This window comes from Bos mutus, chromosome 22 (genome assembly GCF_027580195.1).
Source record: "Bos mutus isolate GX-2022 chromosome 22, NWIPB_WYAK_1.1, whole genome shotgun sequence".
In the NCBI taxonomy this organism is placed as follows: Eukaryota; Metazoa; Chordata; class Mammalia; order Artiodactyla; family Bovidae; genus Bos; species Bos mutus.
Genome location: NC_091638.1, coordinates 51,008,961 through 51,023,410, shown reverse-complemented (window position 1 = coordinate 51,023,410; position 14,450 = coordinate 51,008,961). Strand labels below are relative to the sequence as shown.

Genomic DNA, 14,450 nt, shown 5'->3' with positions numbered 1-14,450 from the left:
CAGACTCCTCCCAGAGACCCCGCCTCCCCAAATCAGAGTCCAGACCACACCCGGGAATTCACACTGGTTTATTGCGGGGGGCCTTGCCAGGCTGAGGACTGTTCATGCACAGGCGATCATGCGTGCGGGGTAAGGCTAGGGACCGGGGCGCGCCTCGGGCAGGGGTCACTGGCAGGTGTTGTAGATCTGGACCTGCAAGTTGATGGCCTGAAGCACACTGCGCATCCTGGCCTCCAGCCCGTCCAGCTGAGCCGCTTTGCCCTCCAGCGCCCGCTCGTTCTCCTCATAAGTGCCTTCCAGCTCTGGCAGAGACGGGTCTCAGATGAAGGGTCCTTCTCCCAGAGAGCCTCACCTTTCTGGGGCCCTCCCACCCCCATCCTCACCTTGCAGCCGCTGCAGCTTGTCTTGAGCGGCTTGCAACAAGCCCCGAGCCTCGTCCCGCAGTTGCTCTGCCCGCGCCTGCGCAGCCAGCACACCCTGGGCCTTGCGCTCAGCCAGGGCCCTCACTGTCTGGTACTGGTCCCCCAGGGGGCCCTGCAGCAGCTGTGGATGTAGAAGCCGGGGGCTGAGTGGTGGCCCAGTGGAGGCCCAGCCTCTATCCCCAGCCCTTCCAGCTGGCTCTGCCTCAACCCACCTGTTCAGCTTCCCGGGCACGATCCTGGGCACTGCCAGCCGTTTCTTCGGCACTCGAGGCTGCCAGGCTATTCCCTGCTCGCTTCAGTTTCAGAGCCTCCAGGAGACCATCCAGTTGCTGAGCCCGCTCACCTGCGGAGCTCAGTGCCTGCTCAGCACCTGCCATCCTCTCCTGCACCTGCCGTGGGTGGGCCCAGGATTAAAGGGGTTTATGTGGTGTGCTCCTAACCTGGCCCCACTGGTGTCCAGGGAGGCCACACCTGCTGTAGGGTCTGCTCTGTGTCCTGTGTGTCAACCACTGCCCCCTGGATGGCACCCTGAGCAGCACCCTGTGCCCGCTGGGCCTCCTCCAGTGCTGCCTGGACTGTCTCTGCCTTCTGTTTCTCACCCTCAGCCCGGCTCCTAGGGAAGAGAGGGAGTCAGAGCCTGCCAGTATCAGGATCAGGTGTCAAGGAGGGGGCAGCAGGGGTGCAGGAGGGTCCAAGGTTGGGGATCAGACCGTGCCCGCCGCGCGTCGTTCAGGAGCTGCTCGGCCCGGCGCACGTCTCCCACAGTGCGCGCCAGGATTGTGTCCACATCTGCCAGGCTCCGGACCCTCTCTGCAATCTCACCCGCCAGCTGCTGGATCTGCTCAGGCGACGCTGGGATGGAGAGTTCTAGCACCCGGGTGGCCACCATCTCAATGCTATCAGGGTCAGCCCCCTCCTCTATGGGGACACAGGCAAGGACTTAAGGTCAGAGCTTGGGCACAGGGACACGATCTGGGGATATGGACTCAGAGACCACACATGGGGTATGGATTTGCTAGCAGGCAGAAGGACAGTAACCAGCAGCTAGTAACTACAAGGACAGGACTCTACATGGGACACAGATTTGGGGCCATGGACTTTGGGATGACATAAAGGCAGGGCTCGGGGTCCACACATCCTGAGTCCCTGCCCATTGGTGGTCACAAACACAGGTGCCGTGTGGGCTCTGACTCAAGTATGAACACAGACACAAGGGAAACACCACGTGGCCTGGGCCACAGGGAGGCTCACGGCTGAGGAAGTCTTTCACATTCTGGATAAGTTGCCGCAGTTCCTGGTTGGCCTGCTCCACCTGGCCCCTGGACGCATGAGCCTTGTCCAGGGCTGCCTGGGCCCGCTGCTGGGCCTCGCCTGCCTGTCGACGGGTTTCAGCTACCTGGCTGAGGATGCCACTGCCTTCTGCCAACGCCCGCTGCAGCTCTGCCTGTGTGTGGCGGGCCCGACCCAGCGCCAGGTCCGCCATGGCTGCTGCCCCACTGCAGCTGAGGCCCCCACAGCGGGGCTGCCCCTCCTCATCCCGGCAGCCGGCACCCCCGCAGGGGCTCGTAGCACAGGGCGCATCTCCTGGGGACCCACACACCTGCCAGGCACAGAACAAGTCAGGGCTGGGGGAAGGAACAGCCACACCCACATGTCCCACCCCACACTGAGCCTTACCAGTTCGTTGATGCCTGTCAGACTCAGGGCGTGGGTACGGGCAGAGAGCTCGCCCAGGGCCCGCTGGTTGGCTATGTGCCTGCGGTTGAAATCCTCCCTCCGGGCACTCATCAGGGACTCTGTCCGGTGCCGGGTGTCTGCTGAGTTGCTCACAGGGCTGGGCACTATCAGGGCCGACATGTTGGCACGGCGTTCTGCCTCTGCAGACAGGCTGTGGGCCTGGCGGATGGTGTCATAGGCACCTGAGTTGGGCAGAGGCGGGCAGTCAGCTGAAGATCCACCCTGATCCAACTGCCTCAGGGGTCACCAACTCACCCAGGAAGTTTGAATGCTTGAGCAGGTCCAGATGCTGGTCAAGCTGCCGCAGCGTGAGATTAAGTGCAAGCCCGTCTCGCTCTAGACTACTCAGTGCGTGGTTGGCGTTGAAATTGTCATCCTGCACGTCTGTAAGCTCAGCCTCCAGCCGGGTCAGGTGCTCCGTGGCCTCCCCGATTTCGCGCCTGTGTGAAGTGATACAGAATTCAGGCCTGGCGCGTTGGGCCCCTGCCCCATCCCACCACTCATCCTCGGGTTCGTCCGCACCGCAGCTCCTTTGTGGCCTCCACGAGCTGTGCAGTGGAGGCGGCGGAGGCGTTTCGGGCAGCCACGATGCCCTGCACAGTGCCCAGCTTCTCCTGCAGGTGCCGGAAATTGCTCTCAAAGGCACCCAGCACGCCCGTCTGCTGCAGCTCTTGCGTCCACTGCTCCAGGCGCCGTGTGCGGGCCGCCAGATCCTGCACCACGCGGTCCCAGTCCCCAAAGCACGCGTGGCAGGGATGGCAGGTGGGAAAGACTCCCGAGAAGCCACGGGCACACTGGTCACAGCGCACGCCAGACACGCCAGGGCGGCAGCTGCAGTGGCCCGTGGAACGATGACACTGAGGTGTATCTATCCCACGAGGGTCACAGTCACAGGCTGTGTGGGCAAAGGACAGACCACAGGGTCAGGGTGCCAGTGGAGCATCCTGGGAAGCAGCCCCCCATCTACTCTGGCCCCTCTAGCCCCCTTACCTCGGCACTGCAACCCAGGGTCTCCCCAGTGGAGCTCCTGGCACTCAGAACAGGTCCGCCCACCGAAACCAGCACGGCAGTGGCACTGACCTGTGAACTAGAGTGGGAACAGGCAGAGGTCAATCAGGGGCAGAGCCGAGACCGGAGGCAGGCAGCTGGCCCCACCCACCCAGGGGTCCACAGGAAGTGCCCTACCTCGTTGCAGGCAGGGCCTCTGGCTCGGCTCGGGTGGCAGGCACAGGGCTGGCAGCCACGGCCACTGGTGAGGTTCCAGAAGTTGGGGGCACAGCGGTCACAGCTCAGGCCCTGGACGTTGGGGAGGCATGGACACTGCCCGCTGCTTGGGTCACAGTTGCAGTGGTCAGTGGATGGACACTGCCGGGCATCTGTGCCCAGCAGGTTGCAGGTACAGCCTGTGCCAGCCGAGATGGGGACACCAGTCAAGGGGTGCACACCAGTCAAGGGGAGCCCCACCCAGTGGTCCTCTCCCATCCCCACACTCACGGTGACAGCTCTGTCGGGCAGCCTGCCCATGGAAGCCAGGCTTGCAGTGGGCACAGCGCGGCCCCTCCGTGTGGTATAAGCAGTGCAGGCATTGCCCCGAGTGGGGGTCACAGGCATCCGGGTCCGTGGGGTCAATGTTCCCACTGCACTCGCATGGTTGGCACCCGCCGCCTGGCCTTGATGGGTCCCCAAAGTGCCCGGGGGCACAAGCTTCGCATCGCAGCCCTGCCCACGGTCGGAGGGTGGGGGGAGGCGTGAGTGCTCAGCCCAGCTGCTCCACCCTGGTCCCGCGCCTGAACCTCCTCACTCACCTGTGTAGCCTGCCCGGCAGTGGCACACAACCTGCTGCGAGTACCCATCCCTGTGGCAGGAAGTAGCAAAGTGCCGCCGGCTCCCGGGGCCTTCGGGGCAGGGGCAGGGCCGGCACTGGCCCCCGTAGGGCAGCCGGGGGTCCCCATGGAAGCCAGCAATGCACCTGCAGGGAGCAGAGGGAAACGCTGCATCCTCCCTGAGCGGTGTGCCTACCCACCCGCTCGTCCACGGCTGCTCCAGGCTCACCTTTCACAGTGCTCACCCCCAGTGTGGTCCCGGCAGCCCAGGCAAGTGCCAGTGTTGGGGTCGCACTCGTCTGCGTGCCCATGGCAGACACAGGGCCGGCAGCTCGGGAACCCCCACTGGCCTCGTTGGCAGCGGTCACAGCGAAGCCCAAAGGCACCAGCTCGGCAGGGGCACTGCCCACTGGTGGCATCACACAGGCCACTGAGTGCCCCCTCGGGGCTGCACTGGCAGGCTGGGGGCAAGGCAGAGACTGAGCCAGGGAGGGGCTTTGAGGGGAAGCTGGGTGAGGTCAGGGTGGAAGGTCAGGGGATGGAAGAGAAGGTCAAGTGATCAGAGCTGAGGATGTGGGGTCCGAAGCCAGAATGAGAAGGAAGAAGTAGCACCAGAAAAAGGAGGAAGAACAGTAGTGGGGAGGGGGGCAGACAACTGGAGGGATGAGGCCAGTGAATACCTTGACAACCCGTGGGGCCAAAGCCATAGTAGCCAGGGGCACAGAGGTCACAGCGGCGCCCAACCACTGCAGGTTTGCACCGGCACTGACCGCCATGGGGGTTGCACTCGGAGCTCAGGGAGCCCTGGGGGTCACACTGACAGGCTGTGGGGAGAGGGAACAGGGCAGGTCAGGCTGAGCCCCCACACCTCCACCCCACCAGCCACACCACACACACTCACGCAGGGCTCCGTTGTAGAGCAGCGTGGACAGGCTGATGAGGAGGGGGGCACAGGCCTCAGAAGGAAGGGGCTTGCTGGGCATCAAACCCTCCTCGTGGCAGCGGTAGCGTTCAAAGGTGGCCCGGCGCTCGAGAGAGGCTGCGTCACCCCCGCTAAACATCTCCAGCACCAGGACACGGGGCAGCAGCACCAGCTTGAGAGATGAGAAGGAAGAGTGCAGTTCAGAGCCTGGACCACGTGGGACCACCAGGACACGAAGCTGGGTCCCCCCAGACCTGCCTGTTCCATCCCCAGCGCTGTCCATCTGGCCACCACTACGAGACCCAGCCCACAGGCCCCACCATCTTGGTAGGTATGGGAAGAAGGAGGTGTTCACCGAGTCAATGAGTAGGCTGGCTCCGGAATAGGGGGCCTCAGGCTGGGCACTTCCTCCTGTTCGCACCAGCTTGAGATGTAGCTTGTAGGAGATGCCAGGCTCCAGGCAGACAGGTCTGGGAAACACCATGTGCCTGGGGTAGGGGAGGACAGGTATGGGGGTCACCCAGAGTTCCCCTATGCCTCTTCTTGGGCCTCCCCTCGCCACACCCAGCAACCAAACCACTGGCCAAGAAACAGACTGCGCTGGGCCACTGTCTGGGCCACAGCTGACAGCCAGGCAGAGAATCTGTATAGAAGATTCCCATAAACGTGCCTTCACTGGGATCATCACCTGTGCTGAAAATACTTCATATGGCCTTGCAACCCCACAGCATTTCCCTGGCACAAATATTCAGTTCAGTTCAGTTGCCCAGTTGTGCCCGACTCTTTGTGACCCCGAGGACTGCAGCATGCCAGGCTTCCCTGTTCATCACCAACTCCCGGAGTTTACTCAGACTCATGTCCATTGAGTCGGTAATGCCATCCAACCATCTCATCCTCTGTCATCCCCTTCTCCTCCTGCCTTCAATCTTTCCCAGAATCAAGGTTTTTTTCTGAGTCAGTTCTTCACATCAGGTGGCCAGAGTATTCGAGTTTCAGCTTCACCATCAGTCCTTAATACCTTCCAGTTTTCCCCCAGGTCCTTTTTACGCTTCCTTCAACCCCCACCTCCAACCTTTGACCAAGGCTCCTCTTCACCAAGACTGCATCACCTCCCCCTGCCCCAGGTCATTCCCAGCAGCTTCTAAACCCACCCTAGGGTTCTTCTTCGATTCTCCCTGAAAAAATCTTTACTCAAGATTCAGGTCTCCCTCAGCTGCTGCTCTTTGTTCTCCTGCCCAACACAGCCCTAAAATGTAACCGTAGTCACTGCGTCCACTCTCTAAGCCTCCCACTCCCGAGGAGCTTGTGTCCCAACATGCCATGCAGTCGGCCTGTCCCAAGGTCACCGGTGACCTCCCTGTAGCCAAACCCAGCGGCTACTTCTCTATTCTTATCTGCTGAGGCGTCCAGCAGCATGCAGTGAGAACCGTACGCCTTCCTTCCTCAGACGCTCTTCTCAGTTTCTGGGACCTTGTCCAGACTCCTGACTTTTCCCCATCCCCCAGCTGCTCCCTCTCTACTGGGTTCTAACACTAGAGTACCCCAAAGCTTGCTTCTGCTCCTCCTTCCTTTTTCTGGTCATTTAATTGAGAACCACCTCTTTACAGACAAGTCTTACATCTCCAACGTGAGCCCTCCAGTAATTCCAGACACACAAATCCAACCACCCCCGGCCTTGTCCCCTCATGTCTCAGCATCTCAGAAGTGCTCCCCGCTAGGTCTCCATCTCAGAAAAGAGCCCATGCCACCCAGACGTCCAAGCCCCAAACCCTGGAGACACCTTTCCACATTTTCTCTCTTTCCTACATGTCTAAGCTGTCAGCTCTGCCACCAGAACCCTATGGAAACTTCTTTTCCTTGCCACCTCAACTGCTACACCTGTGTCCAGCCTGCTGTCACTCGGCTAACTCAGTAACTTCTAGCAGAGCTCCCACCTTCCACCTGGGCCCTTTAGGTCTATCCTCCACTGGAAAACCAGATGAGTCTTTGTTAAATGTAAAGTTGGCCAAATGTCCATGGTGGGTACAGCCAGGCTCATTATGCTATTCTCTCTGCTTCTATGTATTTCTATTTTTCAGTTCGGTTCAGTCGCTCAGTCATGTCCGACTCTTTGCGACCCCAAGAATCTCAGCACGCCAGGCCTCCCTGTCCATCACCAACTCCCGGAGTTCACTCAGACTCACGTCCATCGAGTCAGTGATGCCATCCAGCCATCTCATCCTCTGTTGTCCCCTTCTCCTCCTGCCCCCAATCCCTTCCAGCATCAGAGTCTTTTCCAATGAGTCAACTCTTCACATGAGGTGGCCAAAGTACTGGAGTTTCAGCTTTAGCATCATTCCTTCCAAAGAAATCCCAGGGCTGATCTCCTTCAGAATGGACTGGTTGGATCTCCGTGTACTCCAAGGGACTCTCAAGAGTCTTCTCCAACACCACAGTTCAAAAGCATCAATTCTTCGGTGCTCAGCCTTCTTCACAGTCCAACTCTCACATCCATACATGACCACTGGAAAAACCATAGCCTTGACTAGACGGACCTTTGTTGGCAAAGTAATGTCTCTGCTTTTGAATATGCTATCTAGATTGGTCATAACTTTCCTTCCAAGGAGTAAGCGTCTTTTAATTTCATGGCTGCAGTCACCATCTGCAGTGATTTTGGAGCCCCCAAAAATTAAGTCTGACACTATTTCCACTGTTTCCCCATCTATTTCCCATGAAGTGATGGGACCGGATGCCATGATCTTTGTTTTCTGAATGTTGAGCTTTAAGCCAACTTTTTCGCTCTCCACTTTCACTGTCATCAAGAGGCTTTTGAGTTCCTCTTCACTTTCTGCCATAAGGGTGGTGTCATCTGCATATCTGACGTTATCAATATTTCTCCTGGCAATCTTGATTCAGCTTGTGCTTCTTCCAGTCCAGCGTTTCTCATGATGTACTCTGCATAGAAGTTAAATACGCAGGGTGACAATATACAGCCTTGACGCACTCCTTTTCCTATTTGGAACCAGTCTGTTGTTCCATGGCCAGTTCTAACTGTTGCTTCCTGACCTGCATACAGATTTCTCAAGAGGCAGATCATGTGGTCTGGTATTTCCATCTCTTTCAGAATTTTCCACACTTTATTGTGATCCACACAGTCAAAGGCTTTGGCATAGTCAATAAAGCAGAAATAGATGTTTTTCTGGAACTCTCTTGCTTTTTCCATGATCCAGCAGATGTTGGCAATTTGATCTCTGGTTGCTCTGCCTTTTCTAAAACCAGCTTGAACATCAGGAAGTTCACGGTTCACATATTGCTGAAGCCTGGCTTGGAGAATTTTGAGCATTACTTTACTAGCGTGTGAGATGAGTGCAATTGTGCAGTAGTTTGAGCATTCTTTGGCATTGCCTTTCTTTGGGATTGGAATGAAAACGGACCTTTTCCAGTCCTGTGGCTACTGCTGAGTTTTCCAAATTTGCTGGCATATTGAGTGCAGCACTTTCACAGCATCATCTTTCAGGATTTGGAATAGCTCAACTGGAATTCCATCACCTCCACTAGCTTTGTTCATAGTGATGCTTTCTAAGGCCCACTTGACTTCACATTCCAGGATGTCTGGCTCTAGGTCAGTGATCACACCATCGTGATTATCTGGGTCGTGAAGATCTTTTTCGTACAGTTCTTCTGTGTATTCTTGCCATCTCTTCTTAATATCTTCTGCTTCTGTTAGGTCCATACCATTTCTGTCCTTTATCGAGCCCATCTTTGCATGAAATGTTCCCTTGGTATCTCTAATTTTCTTGAAGAGATCTCTAGTCTTTCCCATTCTGTTGTTTTGCTCTATTTCTTTGCATTGATCGCTGAAAAAGGCTTTCTTATCTCTTCTTGCTATTCTCTGGAACTCTACATTCAGATGCTTATATCTTTCCTTTTCTCTTTTGCTTTTCGCTTCTCTTCACAGCTATTTGTAAGGCCTCCCCAGACAGCCATTTTGCTTTTTTGCATTTCTTTTCCATGGGGATGGTCTTGATCCCTGTCTCCTGTACAATGTCACGAACCTCCGTCCATAGTTCATCAGGTACTCTATCTATCAGATCTAGGCCCTTAAATCTATTTCTCACTTCCACTGTATAATCATAAGGGATTTGATTTCTATTTTTACATGATAAAAAGTTTAAAAGAAATAATGATTTTTAAAAAAAGATCCATGAAACAAATACGAACCCCCCAATATAATAAAAACCTTAATCAGGCCAGTTACATCCCTGCTCAGAGCACTCTGACACCCTCCCAAGCCCCTACAGGCACCCCCCTATCCTGACACTGAATGGGCTCCCCTCAATTCCTGCCTTGGCCTCTGGAACTTGGGCCCCTGAAGGAGCAGGCCCGGTTCTCTCTACTTCCTTCCTCTGAGCCACACCGTGCCCAGCAGCATCGGCAAACAGCAGCCAGGAGGAGCAGGCACTCAAAGGAACAGATGAATGAGCAGTTGGAGTGGAGCAGCCGACCCACAACCCGCCCCCCAAACAGTGGTAGGTGCTCCCACTAGCGTCCTCACCTGCTGCCTGGCCGTAGGGTCCCTGGGATGTGGTCGTCTTGGGGCAGCACGTGCCCACATGAGCTGCGGGCAGACACAGGCCCTGGACGCTGCACGGTCAGTTCCATCTCCGCCCACTGCTCTGGCACCTGGGGGGACACGGGATGATGGAGGAGGTGCTCTCACGTGCAGAGGGTGAGCTCTGGGTTAGGTGTCGCAGGATCTGACCTGGGGCTCCAAGCGCAGCAGCACGTCGTAGTCCATGGCTCTCGGTACAGAGGCCACCACGAACTCCAGCACCTGGCCTTCCCGCAGCCTAACAAAGCCCGGGCCGGTCCAAGATGGAGTGCCCCCAGGGGTCACCAGACGCTCCACCACATCGAGCACCTGGGAGGCAATGCAGCCGGGGGTGGGGGGATCTTCTGCCACAGCCTGTCCCCAGGCCCCAGCTCTCCAGTGAACGCCCTGCTCAAGGCAGACACCCTCCCTCCACCAGGCGCCACCCATAACCCAGCCTCTCCATCCATAGTGCCATCCATGCCCTGCCCCCCAACAGTGCCCCGCTTACCTGCCCCCGGGGTTCCTCAGCCTCCCAAGTTAGGTGGTCAAGGAAGGGCCGGAAATAACCAGGCTGCACCTGCTCGCAGCGTCGCCCCACCATGTGCTGGCGGCAGCGGCACTGACCCGTGGCCTCGTTGCACCTGGGGAACACGTGGTTACTCCAGAGGATCCGCCCTCCTGCCCAGGATCCTCTCCCCAACCACCCAGGGCCCCTTATACAGCACTCACTGGGGATCCAAGGCACCACCGATGTCGCAGTCACATGGACGGCAGCCGAGCAGGTCGTGGCTCAGCCCCCAGTGGCCAGGCTGCGGGACAAGAGGTTGCTGAGGGCCCAAAACAGACTCCCCTCTCTGCCCAGCAGAGAGTCCGATGATGACTCTCAGCCTCTACACTCCTTGGGGAAAGCATGGTCCCCAGACCACTGGCTCCCACCCTTGGCCTCTCACCCAGGTTCAGGCCCTAAGCCCTCAGCACCCACCCAGGGGGGCATGGACACCACCCCCCAGCCCTGTGCTCTGAGGACAAGCGCAGAACTCCGGCCCCCCTCCAGTCACACCAGGCAGCGGTTGCAGCCCTGGCCGGTCACCAGACGCTTGCAGAAACAGGCTCCACTGTTGCGGTCACAAGGGGTGCCCCCCGGCACCGTGCCCCGTGGGTCACACTGACATCCTGCAGGGAAGGAGATATCAGCACTGTGGGGAGCTGGAGCAGTGCTCGTGTCTGGCTGGATCAAGAGTAAGAGGTCCAGGGTCAAGGTCAGGACTGGAATCAGGATAGGAGGCACATACGCTGGCAGCCCAGGGGGTTGTTGGCACTGAGCCCAAAGAAGCCATCGCGGCACTGCTGGCAGCGAGAGCCCACCACGTGTTCTTTGCAGCGACACTGGCCCGAGACCAGCCCCAGGGCAGGGTCATCGTGGGGATCACAGCGGCCCCCGTCTTGGGAACCCATGGGGTCACAGTCACAGGCTGAGGGCACAAAGAAGTGCAGAGTTACCCTAGGCCAATGAGCCCAGCACCAGTCAAGTCTCAAGCCCCACCCTAGATTCCCAGTCTGGCCCCCACCACTCCCCCACCCTCCTCCCCCACCACTCCCCCACCCTCCACCCCAAATCTCTGTAACTTGGCCATAGTCTGGCACATCCTCTGCTCTAACCCGGGGACAGCCTTCCTGCTCCAGGGTTCAGTTCCCGCCTTACAGCGGCACACAGCAGGGTCACGCAGGTCCTTGGTCGGGTCCCGGTAGAAGAAGGGCCGGCAGAGCTCACATTGGCGCCCGGCTGTGTTGTGCTGACACCCATCACACACGCCTCCGCTCACATTGCCGGATGCCAGGTATATGGCCATGTCGAAGTGACAGCTGTGGGCGTGCCCGTGGCACTCGCACTCTTGGGAGAGGGGAAGGAAGAGAGGGCAAAGGTCACTGGAGGACCATGCCCTGAGAGGAAGGGACTTAGGGACCCCCAGTGCCACCTTAGGTCCCTGCCACCGGCCAGAATTTGTGGGTGGGGGTTTGGCTTTCTACTGGGCCCCTCATCAGAGCACGCTGTTGAGAAGGGTTGAAGGAGTCCCCGGGGGCATTGAGACCAGGATGAAAAGTGAAAGTGTTAGTTGCTCAGTTGTGTCTGACTCTTTGTGACCCCATGGACCATAGCCCACCAGGCTTCCCTGCCCATGGAATTCTCCAGCAAGAATACTGGAGTGGGTTGCCATTTCCTTCTCTAAGGGATCTTCCTGACCCAGCGTCAAACCCAGGTCTCCTGCATCGCAGGAAGTTTCTTTAACCATCTGAGCCACCAAGGAAGGCCCCTTCACAAATCCTTTTTTTTTTTTTTTGGCCACGCCTTATGGTTTCAGGATCTTAGTTCCCTGACCAGGGATTGAACCCAGGCCCTGGCAGTGAAAGCGCTGAGTCCTAACGACTGGGCCACCAGGGAATTCCTTCCTGATATCCTTCAGACACAATCTAGGTATTAGGGACTTAACCAACCATCTCTAGGTTGTACCCTGGGCACAGCCAGGCCACAGAGTTTTGGGGCGGTGGGGGCTGGGGTCTTACTCACTCTTGCAGGCATGACTATGGCGGTCCTCAGCCGGGTGCCAGGGCAAGTCATGATAGAAATCCTGACACTGCTCACAGTTAAGGCCGCGAGTGTTGTGTTTGCAGACGCAGGCCCCATGAACCTAGGAGGGTGGGCAGGCGAGTGGTCAGCACGGCCCAGCCGGGCCTGCCCCTGCCCACAGCCCAGCTCAGCCAGCCGAAGGCCCTCACCATGCCCTCAGCGTGGGCTGGTGCCCCTGGGGCGGGCGCACACTGTGAGGCGTGTCCGTAGCAGAAGCAGTTGCCACGCACGACCAGCTCATAGAGGGCATAATAGTACTTCTCGCGGATCTCCCGCCGGGGGTCAAGCAGGTTGTCCCCAAGTGTGTGTAGCCGTGTCAGATTTACCCGCAAGTTGGTGATCTTCAGCAGGTCTAAGCAGAGGGAAGAAGACTGGGAACCCACTGGCCCACACCCAGCCAGGGGGCTGAAGCTGCCAAGGTCACCTTGGGAGACCTCCTGTCTCTAGCTGTATGAGCTAAACTGGACTTGGCACCTGCCCTAGGAAACACCCAAAATAGCTCCCGAGGCCCCAGAGAGTTAGCAGCCGGACTCTGGGACTGTGCCAGGCTCAGAGAAGGGAGCACTCACTCTGGATCCGTGGGCTGTAGGGGTCTGGAATGGGGATGGCAGGGTCCAGCACCCGATAGATGACCTGGGAGGGCATGGAGGCATTGCAGACACTGGACCTGTGTCCAAGGGCACGCCCACCGTGCCCCCTCTCTGCCCCAAGCCCAGAGGCCAGCCCTCACCTCGCCTTCAGTGGATGGCTCAATCTCTGAGTAGCGGGACTCACAGACAACATCGTCCCAATGCCGTGGTGGGGCTAGCGGGACTCCAGGGAAGTCTGCAGCACAGTCATAGGAGAAATAGCGGTACACGCGCCACGTGCGTCCAAAGTCAGCCGAGCGCTCCACCAGCATGGCAGCGGGGCGAAATGTCTGGGTGGGGAGCACGGCTCATCAGCGGGCACCAGGACCCAAGTCCAGCCCAGGCCTGTCAAGAACCCTGTCCAGCTGGGGCCTGCTCTCAAGCAGCTCATGGAGAGGTAGGGGTGACCAAAGTGAGCCAAGAATCGGGAAGGAAAGCCACCCCGAGTGGGGAAGTCAGGATCCCCAGGGAGACAGCGCCTGACCCAGCCTGGGATTGGAGCAGCGTGTACACAGGCCTGGAGGTGGGAGGCAACAGAACTGTGGGAGGTGAAAGGGCCTCCCATCTAGCCAGGGCACAGCATATGAGTACAGAGAGGCTGGACTGAAGATCTGGGACTCTGTTCATGGGCACTGGGGAGCCAAGCAGGGTGCTTCAAGCAGGCTCCCAGACATGCGGGCACCTTGAAGGTCATGATGAGGTGTGTGAAATGGAACTCAGCCTCCAAGTCCAGCTGGATGGTGACCATGGGGACACCTGGGGCAGGAGTCAGAGGTCAGGGCCTTGAGGCTACTTGGTGGGCAGCCCTGCTCCCCCCATACCCCACCCGCAGCCTCACCATTCTCTGACTGCCACCAGGCTGCCCGGCGCTGTGGTGCAAAGCTGGTAACTACATTCTGGATGCGATGGCTGTTTGGGTTGTCTCTGGCAGAGAAGGGGCGCCGGGAGTCACACAGAAAGCATTTCTTCTCATCCTGGGTCGGATCAGGGTCAGGGTCAATGTCTCAGCCACTGCTAGTCCATCCTGACTCGGACCCCCACCTCCACCCCAGTCCCACCTGCAGGTGACTGACGATGCAGTAGGGCTGGGGGCCGCGCAAACCACAGGTGGACGAGGCGGTCAGTCTGTCAGCGCGGCCCACCAGCAGGTCGCCTGTGGCAGGGTAGCAGCTTCCCCGAGAACAGCTTGGCACATCCGGGGCTGGGGCCTGGGCCAGGGCGGTGACCAGCACTGGGAACAGGGGGTCAGCTGGTTCTGCTACACTACCCCACTCCCCGCAGCCCCTGATCCAGCTACCCCAGGACCCACCATCACATCCCACCCCCGCCAGGCCTTCACCAGGCCCTCTCACCGCTCAGCAGCAGGCCCAGATGAAGCTGCCAGGGCCCAGGCTGTCCCGGCAGGTCCCTCCCTCGTCCCCCTGCTGCGACCCACTCCATCCTGAAGAGGAGAGGAAGAGGATGATGGGGGATGAGAGGCCTGGGGCCCGTGCCCTCCTATCCCCTCCCTTGGGGTCCCATGTTGACTCTGCCTGTGTGGGTCCTTGGCTGATTCCCCACTCGGTCCTCTGTCGGTCCAGCGGTCCCTCCACTAGCGCGGAGTCCAGCGACTTTGAGCAAAGTTGGGAAGTATGGCAGGAAGTAAAGCATGGAGCGGATCTCGGGCGGGAGCGCAGCTTTGTACAGAAAACCCCTACCTCTCTGGGAACTCTCACTTT

General features: G+C 58.6%; 1 protein-coding gene across 1 annotated transcript; it reads right to left on the bottom strand.

Moving 5' to 3' along the window:
* Positions 1-53: 53 nt before the first annotated feature.
* On the bottom strand, positions 54-14,374 carry LAMB2 (laminin subunit beta 2). The gene is made up of 33 exons (XM_005909367.2): positions 14,265-14,374; positions 14,085-14,173; positions 13,791-13,963; positions 13,571-13,706; positions 13,415-13,488; positions 12,834-13,022; positions 12,673-12,736; positions 12,253-12,455; positions 12,044-12,164; positions 11,180-11,368; positions 10,770-10,949; positions 10,538-10,650; positions 10,207-10,286; positions 9,986-10,118; positions 9,646-9,804; positions 9,439-9,566; positions 5,260-5,392; positions 4,884-5,076; positions 4,663-4,806; positions 4,212-4,443; positions 3,965-4,128; positions 3,654-3,878; positions 3,345-3,562; positions 3,150-3,246; positions 2,682-3,054; positions 2,415-2,599; positions 2,100-2,341; positions 1,674-2,022; positions 1,133-1,340; positions 894-1,035; positions 635-811; positions 384-543; positions 54-302 (listed from the first exon to the last, which is right to left on the bottom strand). Exons 2-33 carry the CDS (start codon positions 14,170-14,172, stop codon positions 166-168), a joined length of 5,409 nt encoding a protein of 1,802 aa, XP_005909429.2. The 5' UTR covers position 14,173; positions 14,265-14,374; the 3' UTR covers positions 54-165.
* Positions 14,375-14,450: the final 76 nt, after the last annotated feature.